At 42.4% G+C, this 21,080-nt stretch overlaps 1 protein-coding gene across 1 annotated transcript in view; it reads right to left on the reverse strand.

Annotated features, from left to right (window-relative positions):
• LOC125286290 (teneurin-1-like) overlaps positions 1-21,080 on the reverse strand; it is a 200,747-nt gene that overhangs the window by 175,553 nt on the left and 4,114 nt on the right. Inside the window, exons 2-3 of the mRNA XM_048231227.1 lie at positions 4,051-4,334; positions 1,162-1,428 (exon numbers count right to left, since the gene is read on the reverse strand). Coding sequence (XP_048087184.1) covers positions 1,162-1,428; positions 4,051-4,267 — 484 coding nt within the window. The 5' untranslated portion in view covers positions 4,268-4,334. The remainder of the gene's footprint in view (positions 1-1,161; positions 1,429-4,050; positions 4,335-21,080) is intronic.

Genomic DNA, 21,080 nt, shown 5'->3' on the forward strand with positions numbered 1-21,080 from the left:
CACACTGAATGCAATGCAGAGAGGGAGAGAGAGAATTAGGTGGACTCTGAGCAGAGGTACAGTATACTCCTGCCGTTGCTGCTTGCAGGGAAAGTGAGGGGAGAAGGATGAGGATGGGAGATGAGAGAGACTTGGACACGGTCGCCAGGACTCCGCTTTTTAAAAGCTACAGCGCACTGCCGGCGAGAAACGTGACCACAACGGAGAGAGCCTCAATGTCTTGCTGAAGCAATCTCCGCGCTGTTGACTCTAGCCTACTTTTGTAGACACTGAGATCTAGCTATCAGCAGCCTCAATTAAATATATGCCAGAGCAGCTTGGGAGGAAAAAATAGCGAGGAAAAAAAAACCCCGACTCCATCCGCTACACACCTGGAGTGCCTGGAGATGGCACCATGGCAATGGCATGGAGGGAACGGCAGCATCAGCACCGCCTCTCTATATGTCCGGGCCATAAATTAACTGATTTCCCCCATGAAACCACACACTTCTAATGCTGCAGGCACTAAGGGTTTCCCTTTCCCCTCATGGAAAGCATGACCATGCATACAAAACAGCCCTGGCACACTGTACTGTACATGGTGACATTTCTGCATCGCCAATAAGATATGAGTTAAATGAGTCATATAGCTTTCACCTCACAACGCCAGGAGAAAAACATCATTAGAGGACCTTGTGAGTCAAGACCTTAAGACACACCCATGACACTGCAACCGAGATGGCGAGTTGTATGATTGGTATTCAGCTCAAATATTCTATTAATTTATTTTGCATTTATTAAATGGATACTATGGCTCTACAGTATCTCTTGCATGTCCCCTATGTGTCTTTCTCCCTTTGTTAATGCTATGTTCCATTGCATGGCTAATGTTTCACAGGTCTATCTGAGAGGTTCTGTCTCAAAACTTAGACAACCGCATTGACAAAGAGAACACAGCATCAACTGATAGAAACCTTGCTGTTCTCGCCATCCCCTATGTGTTAATTTTTCTGAATTAATTCTATGGACGTTTTGCTTTGGTGGTGGAATATCATAGCAATGCATCAGGCAAGCACATTTGAGGCGCTCTGCCTCAGAGGTGGATGAGATAACTGCGATGACAAGAAGGACAAGCAAGCCTGCGACTCACACACTCACTCACAAACTCACTCGCTCACTCACCGTTCTCAGCGTCGGACTTGCGCTCCTGCTCGGTGTCGGTCAGCGACAGCACGGAGTTGGCACGGCTGGAGAGGCAGGAGCTCTGCTCCGACTTCACTTCCTGCATCCAGAGGTGGAGAGCGTGGCTGGGCGAGGGGTCACCCTCGACCTCGTCCTCCTCCACGTCCGAGCCCATGCCCAGGGAGTAGCCCAGCTGGGGGCCCGGGCACAGTTCCTCCTGGTAGCTGGAGCCCAGCATCTGGGGCTGTGTCTTGGCAAAGTCAATTTCTGCATCGGGTACAGAAGGGGGATTAGGGTGAACAACAGCAACAGCAACAACAATAATAATAACAATAATAATAATAATAATAGGATTTATTCATATGACACTTTCAAGCAGTGAGTGCTTTTGAGATAAAGGGAAAACAAATGATGCAATGATTAACAAAAGTGAAAAGGAATAATGAAAAAAACATTTGTAAAGGCTTGTAATGTTAAACTGTGTATACAAAACTCATGTCATTATTCAATGACAATCAGTTGTTACTTCTTATATAATCATTATAGCAATATTGTTCACTGTTGTCAAAACTTCAAGCCCTGACTTTGCCAAAATATCTTTATTTGTATTCAGTGTCTTTTTGAAACACTTCTAAAATGTGATTATATTAATTAGTGTTTGGGGGGAAAATAACTCTTTTGTTGATCCAACTATGAAGGAGATGTTTAATTTGGTAAATATATGAAGAAGACATTTTGAGCCCATTCTGATTAGAAACTGTCTCTGTTTCTCATATCGTCTCCCTCTGACCCTTTCTCCTTTCTTTTCCTCTCTCTCTGTATTTTTGTGTTGGTCAAGATCAGTGGAATGGAAACACAGAGAGCTTTAATATTTCAAAGCAACACCAGTGCTTATGCACTGCCATCACAAATAAATCATTGACCCGTCCATTTGCAAGCACTTCAAATGACTGGTCACTGGCCTGAAGGAGTCGAGTTCTGTATGTGCGCGCACACATAACTATATTCCTGCTCTGTGTTTCTTTAAGAAAATAATAAAATAATATAAAAAAGCTCTGCATCAAAAAAGACCTCCTCGAGCCATAACACTGCAGATATCTCAGCACACTTTGATATAAAAGCGCCAAGCATCCATACATTTTCTCCTACTGCTCACTGGACTCTACAGCCTCCACCCCACACCCCTCCTCCCCTCCCCCCGCCTGTGTCCCTGAATTAGGATTTAAGAGCGCACCACGACACTCGCCGACCCTGGGAAGCACCGGGTCAGCTGGTGGAAATGAAGTGATGTCCGCAACATCTGTCTTCGGCAGCGAGGCTCCTGAACCCTGACGGCTCGGAGCCGCGTGTCAGGGAAAAGCGCTAAAATAGCACGTTAGCCCCGGCCCTATTCATAATTCATCCTTTTAAATGCCGGGATGAAGCTTAGCAGAGTGTGAAGCTCGGCCAGGCACGGTGTGCCCATCCCAACTGTAGCGGGGGCTGAGGCTAGCGTGCAAGGAGGGTGGCAACGCAAGGATGGATCTGTAGTACGTGCTTTTAAAAAATGTGGGTCCTCCTAACCAAACGAGCGGGCATTGAATCTGGCTGAGGCGCAGTGAGAAGACCAAAAGGCACGTCTCATTATGATGGTTGCCATTGTGATGAGACGCTACTGGACTAACGAGCAATCATCTCTCACAGTGCTGCTGTTCACAAGCTCAGGCTGCACCGTTTTACTGCCTCAGATGAAGACAATGTTGTATGCAAGGAACTAAGGGAAAGACAGGATCTTTGAAAAGCAGTCCATGGCGTTCTTGTAAAAAAAACATGCGGCTCGTTCCGGGCCCTCCCACACGTTTGGTACGCTGGCTTCTGCCTGAGGAACAGATCAACATCTATGAATATTTACTTGCAAAGGGGAAAAAGTATTTTTCACCCAAGATAAAATGAAATGTCAAATACATTTCAGTCATGCCTTTCCACACTGCTGAATTTTTTCTGGTTGATTTTTTTTCCCTCTTTCAGTTTCAGTTACGCGTTAGAAAGTATTACAAATGGGATGTTTATCGCTGCCTGAAATCTCTTCATAACTCTTTTCCTTTAACTTTCTCCTTTGTTTTCTATTACATTTTTTTCCCTTCCCTAGCCGCATTTGTAGCAGCGTGGGTTCTTGTTTTATTTAGAACATTGCTTCATGAAAGTACAAACAGGAGAACAACAGAAACTAAACTTACAGCTTCAGCGTTCTGTTGTCATAGGTAATTACCACTCTAGAGCATGGAGTCAGTGCACTCTCTGATCTGTGGCCTGAACTCCGTCCTGATGTAGCCATACAAGCACATAATGTAATGCCTGATGATGCACAGCATTAAAGATGCCGAGCTAAGGGTGTTCGCATGCTGGGGAACTGTAAGGGAACGGATGTGAGAGGCTATCTATTGATCAAACTCCTAACACTGCCCCCACTTCACCACTGCTAATCAGTGATCTCTGGGTTTACTGGACGAGACCCACAAGAACAACATCCATCAAAACCTAATGGAGGCCCTTTCCCACTTTTCCTCCATCTCAGTTTAGCACTGTTTCTCCCTCTGTTTTTCCTCTCTCTCTCCCTTTATACTCTCTCTCACTCACTCTCTCTGTCAGTCTCTCTCTAACTACCTCTCCATTTCCATTAGATCTGAGGCCAATAAGGTTTGAGGCTGACCCATTTTCAGAGCGTGGAAAAAAAATGACCTCGGGAAAGAACTAAAATTCTTCCATCACACCTCAATAATGTTCATTTTTAGATTATGTTGTCTTTGTGGCAGCCATTTTGAGCCAAATAATAAATAAAATAAACAATATAAAAATAAATAAAAGAATAAAAAAAACGAAAAACAAATGAAATACACTGTCAGCACACACCTTGAGTTGTTTCGCTGAATGTAGTCTGCCTCTTGCTGTGGCTGTTGTAGTTCAGCCTGAGTTCCTGGCCATAGTCCGGGAGCGTTTCTCTGGACGTGTACGACTTCGCCCTGCGGCGGCCGTCCTCGCTCTCGTCTGACGAGCTGGTGTAGGCCATTTCCATCTCATGGCGGGCCTTCGACAGTGGCTGGTACGGTTTGGAATCCATCTCTTCCATGTCCGAAGAGGTTCAGCGAAAGTGTTCATTCACTCATATCTTTCCTCTATAGTGAGCACAATGGAATCTTAAGCAGCCAAGACAGAGAGAGAGAGAGAGAGAGAGAGAGAGAGAGAGAGAGGGATGGGATAAGATGGAGAAAGGATGAGAGGGGAAGAGAGAGAGAAAGACATTGTTTAACTGTTTATATAGATACTTTAAACACTGCTGTTTGTATTGATGCCCTTTTGACAGGTTCCTTTTTTTTGCTATGTTCATTAATTCATGACAATGGCCCATGCAAGGGCCGATTCACAAGATCTTCAGCCCCATCTGCATTATCAAAGCACCTCTTTTTGCTTCATTTGCATTTCACTAAAGGGACTCTTATTACTCCACGGAGCTGGATGGATAGATGTGCCCTGCTACAGGTTGAGATCTGCATTAATCTGAGCACACGGAATCCTTCATGTCAGGCAGCAGCCGTTCTAAATGCCCTCTGGAGCAACACTTTTTTTTTTTTGCTTTGCTTTGGTGAGCAAAAGAACCTTCCGGTGCCTTTGTTAACATTCTATGGAACGTCCCTCCACTTGTGAATAATGATTAATCTCGTCGGCTGAAACAATATCTGAAAAATGTGTCAAATATTCTCCATTAATATTAGCCGCTATCGCGTTCCTCTCCACCACAGGCCATTAGAAACCGTTTCGGGGGCAGAGGAAAAATGCTGCTAAATAGCACTTGAGATGGGGCTCGTTTCTCATCTAGACAAAGTATGGCAGCGTTGACCTCTTCAGGAGGTCCTGGAAAACTATATATCAAGCCAACTGTAGCCGGCCAGTTCGATACCGTGGAGGTGCATTCGACTAATCACAAGTGTTTGTTCAGAGACACACTTACAACTGACCTTTCCGCAATGCACTTGATACCTTTATTCCGCATAACACACTGCCCAGTGCATGTCCGCCCCTTTGGATGCTGTTAGCAAGCAGAAAAAAGAGGCTACATTTCCCTAAATATACCCCTGCTGATTTTTTTCCATCATACTCGAAATTAATACTAATTACTTTTTTTTCCGTGGCATACTGAACTCTCTCAATGGGCAACTGACGAATTAGAAATAATTTGAGACAACCACGGCAATCAAAGTCTTCTTAATGTGCTCCCTTGCTTGCCTCTCCTGTTGCAAGACCATTGCAAGTCTGTACCCCAGAACTGTCTAGTTGACTAATTGGGTGTTAGACTTTTGTATGGGCCATTAGGAAGATGAGAGAAAATAAGTTCAATTTCACTGCCTATGCACAGCTGAAGCAAGTCATGCCTTAGGCGTTAATCATCAACAATACATGTCTGCTATTGAGTTAGTTTTTCTGTTTGTGTATTTGTTTCCATAAGTCAGACTTTTGGTAGATATAATGCTCTAGCAAAACTGGTGACACCTCTATTCTTGTTCTGACTACTGCCATGCATTACAAAAACAACACAATGGACAAACCAGTTGCTACTCTTAAATGACACCATGCTGTGTGCTGTTCATGCCAAGGGATTCACCCTCATTGCCCATGGACATTTCAGCTGGTTACATTTAACCAATGAACTAATTTAACTTGTGTTTTCTGCAATGTTTTATGTCTCAATTCATGTGCATTAAGTGCTTTATGTTGCACTTTGGGCCTGAAAAATATAAATATATATACTGTATAAATAAACACTTCCTGATTTAAAGGTGAAATGAATACATATTAAACATGAGCTGGGAATGCACAGAAGCAGAGTACAACCCTGGGCCTGCTGTTGTAAAATTTACCATGGCCTGTTACACACACACACACACGCGGGTCTGGCTCTGGTTAAGGGCTGCGAGGCGGCTCCAGGCGTTGGCCTTTGGCTCACTCTCTGGCGCCGCGCTTTTCCCCAAGCCTCGCGCTGTGAAGTATGCATGCGTGTTAGCCTCTGCTGCCTGGCCGTGCCATGAGAGGGTCATTAGCTTGCACAGGAACATGCTAACCAACCCTCTGTGCTAATCCGTCGGCTTAGGCAAAAGAGGCATCCTCGGGCACAAAGTGCCACAGAACAAAGGTCAAGAGGTAAAAAAGAGATAGCAAAATTTAACAAGCAGAGCACAAAAACATACTGCTGAACTTTGTTCCAAGTGCAAATCATGTCAAATGCATTCATTTGTAAACTGTTTGTAACCATCTGAGTTTCTCTTTTATTTATTTCTTTTAATTGTTCTGCTACCGATCAAACGCAGCTGAGAGCCAAATGGCAACCCTCTGAACAAAAGGTTCAGGCTCATACAATTTTTTTTGCTTTATGCTTAATGCTTTAAAAGGATAATAGTGAACTGGAGTTAATTGATTAATCTCTTCCCAGCAAATGGCTTTGAACAACACCTCCAAAGGATCAATAAGAGAATCCCATTTCCTTCCTTCTATATATCAAGAGCTATTAAAGGACCATTAACAACCCATGTAAAATTTAAAGCTGTTTGCCCCGTTTCTACAATGCAAATCTTCAGTATGCTCCCCTGTCAGTAAAGTAAAGTACATACAATATAATGTAGTAAACAGTCTTGTTCTAAAAAAATAATGGCACCAACCTTAGTACTAATGAGTTTAGGGGTGTAAACATCTGAATAGATGACGATTCCTAATTACCATGCAAATGAATATTAATAAAATAACCGCCACAATGATGAGAAAAATCAAATGATATAACCCTCTAGTCACTGACACAACCCTGGCATTGCCGGAGGCATAACCCCACACATGCAAATTGAATTTCATTTTTAAAACATTAATTCTTTCAGATTCTGGTGGCATCTTGGTAGGAGCTCACGGGATGTGGATCCCCCTCCCATCAATAGCCCACCACTCCCCAACTGCCGATCCCCACCCACGTTCTTACCCCATGCCCCTCCCCAGTCTACCCTTCCCTACCCTGTGGAGGTCTGAGCCCTCTGAGGCCTGTTCCTTTAATGCCTATAAGCTGTCTTGACTGAGGTTATTCCCACTAATTCTGCCCCACTGTGGGGTGCCCATTAGGTGTCTTGATTTCCCATTTTGATGAACACCCACCAGCTTGTTCCTGGAGACAAGCTCATTTCGAATGTTGCTAAGCCATCCTTGTTCCTCGCCACTCCTGAAGCTAGACTGGTAGTCTCTGCAATATGATGTTAACTCTGTCTGTCTCTCTCTCTTTTTCTCTTTCGCCCTCTCTCCTTTCTCCCTCTCTCTCTCTCTCTCTTGCTCTCTGTGAAGTGAAAATTACAGACATGGCACATTTATATAAGCACTGCTAGATCCAATCTCTGAATAAGACAACCCTAAATATAAAACGAAAGGTCCCTTTTTTACTTTTATCAAAGAATAAAGAGAGGGTTTCTAAATGGATACGGGGTGGGTTGGCATAATTGACAAGTCGGTATTGACAGCCTGACCGGGCATGTCATGCATAAGAGAAGCACCGCTGTGGTGATCTGAAGACAAGGCTGATATATTTAGACACCGAACTCCTCAGGAGAAGCCGCAGATGCGAGATGCAACTCTCGTAAACAAACCTGAGGGACAAGAGCATTTTATGATCGTCCATTTTGGGTCAGTTTGATGGATTTAAAATGCAAACTGTGCCGAAGATGAATGTACTTTACGATGCCAGTAATAGAGCACAGCCATGCGGATCTCCAAGACCATTCTGTGAAAGGCAAATTAATGCATTTATTAATTGTTATTATGATGAGACTCACAGCGCCTCGCAGGCTACTGCTTACAGCCATGAGTCTCTGGGAGTGCGTTTGCACCGATAGCACAGACAAAAGTCACAAATGACATTTCCACACAAATTGCTTTCCAATTTACCGACGCTACAGGGCTCCCGTGCGTTCCACGAGCACGCCAAATGAGAGAAACTTGTTCTAATATCGCATATATCCAATGCATGGAACTAATTTTGCGGCCTGGCTGCTATATGATCCATCAGTTTAATTAATGCAAGTGTCTGCTGCCTGGATTTATTTATTCAACTGGGCCCTGCCTTTGAACGCTTGAAAACAAGTAAAACCCAGAGGAGAGACTGCAAAGGTGTGGGCTTTCAAAGCACATCAATCCATAATGTTTCTCTGCCGTTTTATTTATGCCACGAAAAATCAATCGGGTTACACAATGAAAATGGTTGAGGGCGATATCTGGAACCTGGGCTGGGGCTGGGCTATGCCGCTCCTTCACACCTCGTTTCAAGTGCCCTTGCCTCCGCAAGCCTTCAACAAACTAATTATGAAGTCTTAACTTGTTTTTAACTCGCCTCTGATTTCCCACAAGGGCACTGGTGGAAAAGAAAGATAACATGGCCCAGACAGCTGTGAGAATTCCTCGTGTCACATCAATTAGATTTGACCAGACTATTAATAAGTGCTCTGTTGCAGCACGCCAAGAAGACAAACACATCCTTGCCGCAAAACCCAACAGCAGAGGAGAAGGACACACACCCACACACACTGCACACAGACACAGAGACACACACACACACACTTCTCAAACCGGCATTATGTTGCCGTCGTAATGAAAGACGGAAGCATCTGACGGCTTCGTCATCCCTCTTTTTCTGCATGTGTAACTGCGGAAGACCTATGCTGGCATGCTTTGTGTTCTACTTAAGGAGGTGATGAATAGGCATGTACCAGTGGCTGCACTTAAGGCAGATTTATGCTCCCAGCCTGGTGGTATATTTCATACGCAGGAACTTGAGTGTCAAAAAACGGCAGAAAGGACAGGGGAAAAAAGAGAGGTGGAAAAGAAAGTGAGCAGACGAGAAGAGAGAAACGTGGGAGAAAAAGGAGAGGACTGGCATTTCAAGGATAAGGTTCACACTTTTTGAACTCGATGACACTTAATTTACAGCGTGGCAGATGACTGTGGAAAATGGAGAAGCTTTTTATTTATTTTTTTTTAAAAAGAGTCCAGCGACAAGCGAGCGAGAAACTGACACCTGTTATTGAGTTGCTGGTTGACTCCGGGGGTCAGGGCAGCCCGAGAGCGCTCAGTGTTGCTTGTTTTTGTGTTGTTATTGTCTTCACATGACGACAGTGAAAAAAAAAAAAAAAACAGCCTGATGTTCAGATGATGAATGGGAAGAAAGCAACTGCTACAGGAGAAGTGATAATAATCTAGGGTAGTCATTAGCCAGGCGTATGTTTGTAAGCCTTTGTTTTGGCTTGATTCAGGATGCGGCACATTGGGGCTGCCATCCACACCTCAGATGCCACTGTTCGGAGAAACATCTCAGGACTGAGATGATGCTAGCACGACAAACACACATATGTGACATTGCACATGCGGTGTGTGTGGTGCCATTTCCCACACATTTGACCAGTTTCTCATAATAACCTGTTTGAAATGACTGTAAAAGCCTCCAAACTGCATAGTGGTCAGCTGTTGTCAAAATGACACAATGTTGACTATTTTTATTTTGAGGGGACCTGAGGAGCCAAAGACAAGCACCACGAACGCTTCCAATGACAGGACCTGGGGATGTCATGCAGCAGTTTCATGCCAATCCCATCACTTTTACATGTGCCAAAGCTGTCACACTGCTGAAGGGATGGACTGGCAAGATTCAAGACAACACCAATGTCATACTGGTTTATTTAAAAATATAAATATACAATGAACTGTATTATCAAACACAAACACCAAAGACAGAGAAAACACACACACACACACACACAGCTGGCCGACAGACAATCCCGAAAGAAGAAATGAAACATTTCCTGCCGAAGCTCAGAAACAATTATGTTCCAGCTCTCCTGCTGAGAGATGCTTCTTACCGCAGCCAGAAGCAGCAGCTAAAATGGGTAGACATGACTGAGTATAAAACACTGCCATTGGCCAGTGCTAACACTAAGGCTATTCCAGCCGCTGTGAAATTACACAACTAATTTAGGTACTAAACATGACTGAAGGTTTTTAAAGCAATTACCGCAGCAGGTTTAACACCAAAACTAAATTTATAGAACTTTAAAGAGTATGCAACCAGGGATGGATCATTAAGCTAGAGGATCTTTGATGCAACACTATTCAGCATTGACATCACTACTGCATTCTGATTCTACACAGCTGCAACATTCACACATGATTGCAGAACTGAATGGTATAATGCAACACTAGTGGAGCAACTAGCAACTGGAATGAAAATGGGCTTTTTAAAATTAACTGGGACCTGATCTATAAGTTATGAGTTAATTATTAATAACTGGACATTCCTCTCACTGTGAACCATCTCTTACTGGAACCAAACTAATGTATACCATATACATATTGTATATACACAACAGCCATACATTATATATCAGATTACTGCTTAGTCTACCCTATGTTTTTTGGAAGAAACTACTGTCAGACTGAACAAGGGCAGCTGAGGTTGCTTACAGGATTGTACATCTGCTTGCCCCCTTTTATTTTCTAATTTACTGTTTTATCTTTATTATAACATTTCTAAATATCATACTGTATATGGTTGTATATGCTTTCTGCTGTCATTGAAGTAAGCATCATTTTAAGGAAATGTTACTAGTGTAACTAATGTAAATGTAACATTTACAGAGATTTTATGGAGCTGGGTATACATGTAGCCTTGTGTTTTTTCCCCTTTCCTTTGCAGAGCCACCTTCTCCAGATAAAGACTTCTTCAGTGCCAGTAAGGGCCATTTCCACAGGAAAACAACCAGTGCTACATTTGGCTTGACTCTTATGCTCTTACAGTACGTGCTAGCACTCCCATAAAACAGACAGTAATACTGTTGGACGCTGAATTCTCCCAACTAACATCTTTCCAGGTGTAGTTGAACACAGTTTCTATTTGTGCGTGCTGTGGAACTGCGCAAAAAACACATTGCTTGTTTTGGTATAGGATTTGTGATGGTTAGTTTCAATCGTGTTTGTTTTGTATGTTTTTTCTGTATTCTGTGCCAGCTGAAATCCAGTGAATCCGGTGAAAAATCGAAGAGCGCATGGTTCTCTGTTCTTATACCGGTTGATATCAGTTCATGTATGTTCCTTTGCATTGCATATCACATCAGTGTATTTGTGCAGGAAGGGAAGCAATCGCCACTCCTGTAAAAGAGTGAAAAAATGATCCGTTTCCTAGCGCCTTTGAAAAACAAAATGTTCAAATGCCACAGGAAAGCACGGAAACTGAGAAAACACTTTCATGTCAGTAATGTGTGTGTGTGTGTGTGTTTCTTTGCCATCCCTCTGATGGCTAGTTAATAAGCAAGCTGTTGCCGCAGTTAGTCCAACACAACAGCCCAAGCATGTGACAAGGCCATTTCAAACTTGGCCTGCCTAACAGCCTGACGCCTGCCATGACGAGACTAACAAACAAAACAGGCTTTTTAATTAATATTATCTTTTTTTGGTGTATCGGGGACACAGAGGAGCCAAACTCTGGGTCCTTGCTCTCGAGGGAAGAGGAGGCACAATTAATCGTGGAAAGCTGCTGTTTCTGTGGCTGCTGCTAGCCTAGTTGCTTCAAGCAGCAAATGATGTGGCAATCCTTTGTTGCTGTCTGGATTTTCACAGCTGGCCGGGCCTGTAATCTCCGGACGCAAAAAAAAAAAAAAAAAAAAAAAACAGGCGACAGCCAAACAACAATCAGATTAGATGTCAATATGGCATGCATCACTCTCACACCAATCCCTCTCCTTCTCTTGCCTCCCTCACAAGTGTCAGTGTATCGAACACATGTTGCAGAAAGGATATACCGTAAAAAAAAGAGACGCTCATGGCATGGGGAGAGGGTGTGATCGTTTCATGGTTCGGATACAAATAACCTTGTTTTTAACCTCTGTATGCATTTCGTCATTCAGACAGTGCAGTGGGGGCAATGCTATCTTGTTTTTCCCAGAAACCCGAGGTTATGAGGTTAATGGGCACATGAGCAGGGCAAACTGTATGTGTCCAGTGAGCTGATGTCGCTCATATTTCTAGCAGCAGCGGAATGCATGCATGAAATCTGGCAGCGTAATCACCGAGTCCTGTGAATAGTGTGAACATTCAGGAGGGGGGAAGAGGGAAGATGATGGAAAGACGGAAGAGAAAAAGAAAGAGAGAGAGCTAGAGAGAGAGGTGGAAGGAGAAAAAGAAAGAGAGAGAGCTAGAGAGAGAGGTGGAAGGAGAAAAAGAAAGAGAGCTAGAGAGAGAGGTGGAAGGAGAGAAAGAAAGAGAGAGAGCTAGAGAGAGAGGTGGAAGGAGAAAAAGAAGAGAGAGCTAGAGAGAGAGGTGGAAGGAGAAAAAGAAAGAGAGAGAGCTAGAGAGAGAGGTGGAAGGAGAAAAAGAAAGAGAGAGAGCTAGAGAGAGAGGTGGAAGGAGAGAAAGAAAGAAATAGTAAGGGAGAGAGAGAGGGAGGAATGGAGGGAGAGAAAGAAGGATGAAGAAGAGAGAGAGAGTGCAGTCAGACGTGTGCTATCACAAATCCTTGCAGTGTGAGAAATAACTCTGATCGAGTCCTGCCAGTTGCCGAGATTGTTTGGGTGTTGGACCGAATCTAAATTCCAGCACATAAAAGAAATATATATACAGGAGTTCGAGGTTATTATCAGCAAACAAAGAAAAAAATGTAATGAGAAATCAGAACTCACACAGGACACATTCATTCATTTTTGATCAGGTCCAAAGTAGACCCACTAGCACATTCGAGGAAAACCAGCATATCTGGTCTGCATCCTGGGAGTCAGGTTGGTATGGACCAGGTAGGCCACCATCAGAGGTAACTTCCATTTTCCCATATAGGCCTTGCGATCCTGATCCTCATACGGACCTACCTGCCTCATCAGGCTTCTCATCTGCCTCCACTTCCCCCTCTCGATTGTGTGCGAACAAAATGCTGATTTCAGCTACTTGTCGTTCACACCAAGCCACTGGATTCAATTGCCCCCCTCCACCCCTCCACCAGGCTCATTGCCCCGTGAGAACAAAGATATCGTGCAAAGCTTACCTTGCAACACTCACCACCTTACAATCAACACCTACAGATTATCAGGCAGTATAGTCAATATGAGCAGTGCATCTTCCATTGGCTTTTCTGACGCTATGCTACAGAGATGATTACGACTTATACGTACACATGACTGGAGGTACAAATGGGATAATATTGAGCATTTTCACTCACTTTTTTTCTATCATACACTCTTTTGTAAATTCATGATCTGGAGAATACAATTCACCTGGTCCCATAGTGTGAATTACTTTTTCATAGACTTAGTAGATACTATAAATGTGTTCCCTTCCTGGGTACTGAGTCTAATCGTTTAGATATCTAATATTTAAGACAACCAGCCTCTTAAGGCAGTCTCAACTTAACTCTAATACCCATTTTACATAAAGCTGCCAATTAGTTTCTACTGCGGAAAGTCTCCAAGTCTCCAAAATTGATAAGTCAAGGTCCTTGAAATACAGAATGAAGAGAATGATCTACAGTACAGTATATGATACTGTTACACACTGAGTGTGGAGTTCCGAGCAAACATTCCAGTGCATGCAAAGATACCTGACTCAAGATGTTGACCTTGACTTGCTTTTCAGACTTGAATCTGAAAAACTGACGAGCATAAAAAAAAAGCAAACAGTGACATGCAAAGAAAACATGTGTGCTAGAGATGCCAGGGTTGTTATTAAACCACAAAGTGACTCAGAATATTGTCAGTCAGTCCACATATACGGTGTCAGTTTGACATTCACACTTCATCTTCCCAGCTGGATGCAAGAATTGAAAACATATTTGCCCTTCATTTCTCGCTGGGTACGGCTTTTCATCAGCACAAGGAACATGTACAGCATGCCCCCCCCCCCCTTATTTCCACAATATAACATTTTAAAAAAAGAGCAAGAAATGAAAGTTAAGACCTCTGGTCAAGGATCCCCCACTGAATAACCTTTAAATCCATCAAGTGTAAATCCATCTTCTGACCACATACACCTACAGCTTTCTGTTGTTTCACTGAGTGTTTTCTCCCCCTTAAGTCCTTTACAGTAGGACAATTCAGCAGTTAAATCTGTGAAATAATTAGATCTTCATTTGTTGGCCTCACAAACACAATAGATTTGCTATTGTTGCATCTGCCTCCTCTCCTAATTCTTCTGACGTACACAGCCAAGTCGTATGTATTGCAGTCATGGGCGATTTATATCCCGATACATTCGGACGGAAACAAAAATTGATTTCTCCTCTCTGAGATTTTGTCGGGCGACTTGATTAATACCTGATTTTAGTCTGAGCTACAGGTCCTGGCAGATGCGAGGCTGCTGTGTTTGCACTTCATCAAACAGATGCTGTTGTAATGTGTGCAAGGCGTGCCATTTATCCTCTTTACACGGCCGCTTCACCGCGGCCCCTGTCTACAGGACAACTGGGAGTCACTCACTAACATTAATGCTTATGGGGGGAGAGAGAGAGATTCTCTGACCCCAAACAGTCACTATCATTTCACTTCCTTTCCCTTTTCACGATCCAACTCTATAAATATGGAGCACTAAAAGTGCATACGGGCCCAGAGGTGAGCTGCTGCTAAGCTACTTCAGGCCTGGGTGGGAAAAAAAAGAAAGGCTGTGTGTGACCTTGGAGACCCTAGGTTGTCTGCCTTGCGCAACGTCCCACACGGTACCTGGAAGCTGTGGCAGGCAGACAGACAGGCAGGCAGGCAGGCAGGCAGCTGTGGACCGAGACAGCTGGTGCTCCACTAGCAGCAAGGAAGCCTCCAGCACTGACAACATCAGGCTCATCAGGCCCGGCTGGGCAGGACACTGACTGACTGACCGACGCAGGGAAAGGACACAGACACGTCCCCCTCTTCCCATCAAAGCCTCGGCTATCTGCTTTCCAGCAACTGGCTCGATTGATTACAGTGTTAACAGCAGCTACCATCTATCCTGACTTTGGATGTGAATGAACAACAACACTGTGGCACTAGATGCTACACATGCATACCTCATAATTACATCCATTTTATGTGTTTTATGTGTATTATTACACATACATACCTCATAATTACATCCATTATATGTGTTTTATATGTGTATTATTACACATACATACCTCATAATTACATCCATTATATGTGTTTTATATGTGTATTATTACACATGCATACCTCATAATTACATCCATTATATGTGTTTTATATGTGTATTATTACACATACATATCTCGTAATTACATCTATGTGTTAGCATTATTTTTTGTATACCATATATAAGGTCTAGGTTCTTGCCCCTGAGCCGTTCAAATGGGCCACTAGCAAGATCTAGATGCACTCACATTATCATTCTGATAAATATTTACACTAGCATTTCTGGCCTCCTTTGAAGGCAGACCTGTGCTGAGACTAAATGCAATATAAAATAATGGATGCTCTGAGGTTTCTTCAAATATTCTCTTTTGCCTAACAGAGAGGGGAACATCTGACTTGTAAAACATATTTATGATAACAATATGTAGACCTATATTAAAATATTTATTGGATTTGCAAATAATGTTATTTATGATGTTTTAATGATGTATGATGAATTTCTGTAATATGTTTGAATATTATGTAAAAATAGGATAACATGTTAATAATATAATAATATGTATATTTAGATTAAGAATCTAGTCTGGCGCTTGATGTCTGTCATCACATCAGTTTGATTGGAGCTGATTGGATTTATGTTAGGTGTATGAAGTAGGCCTATTTTACCTCTATAAGACTAAGACTAAGGGTTGAATCTGAGTGTTACTATGCGATCTGAGGAAGGCCAGACTGGCCGAAACGTTATCGCCTCAATAAAGAATTCAGCTATATACTCGGAGTGTGAAGCACTTCTCTCCTTTCACTAATGGAACAACTGACTTAACAGCAACATTGGCATAGAGTAAATATGTATATTATAGTGTCTGCTTTTATCCTGGGGGATTTTCTATCTGAACTAACTGATCCTCATGAGTGAAATAAGGGTCATTACGAAATATCATGATGGAATAACAAATAAACATCCTAATGGTTCAGCCCGAGACTTCCCATGGACATTGTCCCATTAAAGTAAAATAAATTCTGTAAACACAGCCATAATCATACCAAGCCCAAAGCTTTCTGAACAAAAAGTCTCTCTCTCTCTGCCTCTCTCTCTCTCTCTCTCTCTCTCTCTCTCTCTCTATCTCAATCTCTTTACAAATTAGTATCCTAATAACAGGAAAAGAGGAGCAGCACAGGGTGCCTCACTGGCGCTAGCAGCAGATGAGAGAGTGCCCGTGTGTGTGCGTCTGGGGAAAGCTGCTGAGTAATTGTGTTTTCTGCTGCGCTCATAAGATAGAAATTTGCAGGAGGGAAGCCTGCGGGACGAAGGGAGCCTTTAAACGTGCCTGCTGCTTAGGCAGGGAGGCTGTTCAGTCGGCTTACGCCCGGAGGGAGCCTGCATGCCACTGTGGCGAGAAGGCACTAGCTGTTACCAGCACCGTGCGCGGCTAAGTGACATGTGACACAGCTGCAGTCACTCCCACCACCGCAGAGGCCACAATGTTGACATGGTCATCTAGATATGTGCCAGCGAGACCGGAGTCAGTGCACAAAACAGGCAGCAAAGGGAACTCCAAATCCCACATACAAAGTCTTAGAAAAGAAACAAGTAGAACAAGAGTCTCTGAAATACCGTACTCATAGGCAGGGATTAGAAATGGTTCAAAGAACAAAAATAAAAAAATCAGACACAAAGAAAATTTAGGTGAATGTAATTTCACTTGTTAAAATTGTATTTTCAGTTTTAGACAACTGGTTAATAACGGTATTGTTCCAATTTGAATATTATTTTTAAGTCAATAGGCCTGGAATATCAGTGTTCCCCAGACAATTTTTTTAGCTAAATTTAGTCAGATTTTATGAATCGATGACTCCCCTGTATAATAGACTAGGCCTATTATGAGTTGGCCAAGCCTATCCGACACTGTCCAATAATATCTGTCCACCTTTTCCAAATATGTAGCCTAAATTACTGACACATTGTGTGAAATAACATACCAATGACAGCAGCTGATAGTAATGTGCATAAGAATGTGCATAAGTTAGGCTTTAACAAGGCTTAAAGAATGTAAAGTGTCTGTGCCTGAAGTTAGGCATGCAGACATTTTTGAAAATCTCATATTATATAGGCTATTTGTCTACTTTTAAATCTCTGGCCACGCCTGAAGGGCACAGTGCTTTTCACAGTTAGCCTTGATGTGCTTGTTTTGCAGGAAAAGCTTTGGCTATTTTGTCACCTGCCATAAATCAGTTTGTAAGGACAATGTCATTTTTAAAGGAACGTTATCAACTATTCTATAATGCTCTAACTGGTTACCATGTAGAGGAGAGGCCTTGGAACGCTGAAATGGGAGTGTAAAAATATTATTTGTTTTGCTCAAAATGAACCGAGACAAAAATCCTTCTGTTTTTAGAGTCACACGCCATAAAGTGAAAAGTATATTTACAGTAATGAAAACAAAATAAACAATGACAATGAAAAATGAAAAAAAAAAAAAAATACAGCAACAAGCAGTTATTTAGCAAGGTCTAAGGAGAAAGAGCTGAAAGGGATTTTCACATAGTACTTTTTTTTTTTAATGGCAAGGAAGAAAAGTGAGAGAATGCACTCATTTTAGAAGGGATGGCAGGAAACAAAATCACGAGAATACACTCATTTTGGAAGGGATGGCAAGGAAGAAAAGAGAGAAAGAGAATGGCTGAAAGTGGACAGACCCTGTGCCACAAGCCTGTCACTCATAAAATGAGAAGCTTTAAATAATGCAGCCACTGGTAACAGAACGGGATCCGGTTGCAGTGTGGGAAGAGGCACAAAAAAGAAGGAATTTCCAGTGGGTTCCATGGGATCATTCAGAACATTTCTAAGACGCAAGTTGCTAAATAATTCACAGGCATGAGACCTACCACACGGATGTCTGAGTGATGAAAGGTACTGACATTTATCATACAATGGCACACAAACACACTCACAGGGTTATGTGCTTACTGTAGGTCATTTATACCATTTCACGTCTGTATTGTCATAACCTCTTAAATTCTAGGCGTGTAAGTACTGTATTTCTGGTCTATATAAACCAGATAAGCATGTACTGTAGTTCACATGAACACATTTTACACACACGCAGACACAGAAGCACACAAGTACCCACACTGTACATACAAAAACACAGGCACACACATGCGTACACGCACAGACACACACACACAAAAAGATTTGTCACAAAAAACACCAGTGTGCTATTCATAGATTTTTAGCCAATTAGTGACAATGACTCGTCCCCAAATGGCTATTATGGAAGACTTTCGTCTCAAGGGAGAGTTAGCAAATCCATGCTGTGCTCCATGTGTTGACCCTAAACTCTCCTATAACAGAGCACTGAAGCTGTGCATATCAAGTCTACGTGTGCCTCCCTAAAAGTTATTCAACCACGCTGGTTTGACAACACAATTTACTCAAAGCACTTATGGCTGAGCCATGGACATGTAGCAGTGTTTCCCACAGGATGCTCTGAGATTATGTTGGGAGGACCTCGCTTTGACCAATCAATCTGACGCACTTTGAGAACAAATTGATGTTATAGTTGTTAATTTATTCAACTTATTATTCAACTTATTATTTATTAATATTTTATTGTCATATTTATTTAGATTTTTGTGTTGTAACATATTTTGTGCCTTGGTAATTTGACCATAAACTCACTGGTGGTATAGGTAGGCCTATGAATAGTAAGGATGCCACAAAAAGATCACACCCACAAAGCATGGGAGTAAAGAGTTTAACAGTTCAGAAATGGTCAAAACAAAACAAAACTTGTGCATGATGAAATTAAGCAGATGTGGTTACCTCTGTCAATTAGTTTATTTGTTCAACTCTGTATACATCTATACTCTATATAGATGGGACTTGCAGGTGATCATAAAATCTTGCTGATTTTTTGTTAATATAAAGACGCTGTCAAATTATCTAAAAAACAATTCATGGCAAAATGTTGCTGTGATTATCACAATTAATTTCTTCCCCACAATCATGTTTTTAATAATGGAATGGATAAAATCATGGAATTAATGTAGCTTCAACAAGGAATTGAATTGAAGCCAACAGATTCCTAATAAAACCATTAAGGTAGTTGATTAGCTGGAAATACATTATTCTCATGCACTAAAAGAAGCAATAACAAGGTCCATGATATTGAAAAGAAATTGGAAATATTGAAAGGAAGACACAGAGGGAGAGAGAAACCAAGTACATTCAGATGGAAGAGAGACAGAGAGAAAGAGAACTACTAGCCCCATTTTCCGTCACCAACTTTTGTGGCTGGATGCAGAGTGTTATTTAGCCCCTGTGTTATCTAGCCTCTTGCTAGCAGGTCAAAAGTAATGCCAATTGCTGCTTTAGGTCGTCTAGTCTATTTTGATACCACGGGTCGTCAGCCTACCCATGTATCTGAGCACTATTTTGAGGGCAGCACAAACTCAGTGTTTAGCACTTTAAGGAAGGCACCTCCTATACAGACATTATTTAGCCTTGGGTTTTTGGATTGCAATGGAGTGGCACTGGCACTGATTCACCAGCTGTGCCACAGTCTCTCAGAGCAGTTTCTAATCCAAATACAACCCACCCCACGCTGGGACCCATGTCAGGGGGAGAGAGAGACCCAGTTTGTGTTCAGCGTTTTGGACATAAAACTGCCATTTGGAGGTTAAGTAGGAGTAGTGTATAAAGAGCACTGTGGTTAACAAGGGTTAATAAAAAGCATCCAGTATACACTACAGCGAATCCCTCCTCTAAATAGAAATACAGTAACCCTTAGTCGCCGGTGGTACTGTACATACTTTCTGGGTAGTCTTTATTAAAGCCGCCAGAGGCTTTTATAGCCAGGAACCATTACAATTTACATATCAAGAGCACAATTTGCTTTAGGGTTGGCCGCCATCATGGCAAACTGAGCACATTTTATTATTCAAAAACTATAATCCGATTTTGGCAGAGGGAAAAAAAAGAAACATATTTATTATTGCCACGCTCTGCCAAGCTGTCAGGTGTTGGACATCCCTTCAAGAGTGGCACCTGGACCACTGACGAATGACAGATAGATGAACTCAGAGGCATTTTGGCGGAGGGGGTCCGGTTACCTGTCCAACTCCAGAGTGCCAAAAAGCACCAGGAGTGCAGGGTTATTTTCGCAGGCAGGGGGTTGTGAACATTGCTTAAGCCCTGACAGGTTGGACTGGTTGCTGCACCACTAAGCCTGGGATGATGGCTGGCCAGGGGTAAAAAATAGAGGTATCTGGTGCACCCTTGAAAAAGAGGGTCCTTAATCTTGGTCCCCCACTGGCAAACACTACAAACCAAGCACCAATTAGAATCAAGTGGGTTTTGGCACCACACCTTCAACTAGAATTGTCGCCAAACTACAGTATTGGAGTGCAAGTGAGGGGGGCTATTTTGAATGCTGCCTTTCAAAAGCATTGAGTTGGGACTTTTTATCCGTTTCTGTGTGAAAGTTTCAGAATAAAAGGTGACTTGGCAAGGACAGATTAAGGATTTTTTCCACTCTTTTGTTCTATTAAGGGTCCACTAACTGATAACAAAACGAGTAGACACTAGACAGCATTAGAATGCAGAGGCTGCCTACAGAGATTTGGCAAAGGGCCCTCATTTAGTATGTGACAAAGATAGGAATGGTCCACATAGCAGATGACATTTGACACTGACATTTGACAGATGACATTTCTTATTTCAGTTATGAAGACTAATCCTATATAGGAAGCTACCTGCTATGACTACCT

Source organism: Alosa alosa, chromosome 21 (assembly GCF_017589495.1).
Source record: "Alosa alosa isolate M-15738 ecotype Scorff River chromosome 21, AALO_Geno_1.1, whole genome shotgun sequence".
Lineage (NCBI taxonomy): Eukaryota > Metazoa > Chordata > Actinopteri > Clupeiformes > Clupeidae > Alosa > Alosa alosa.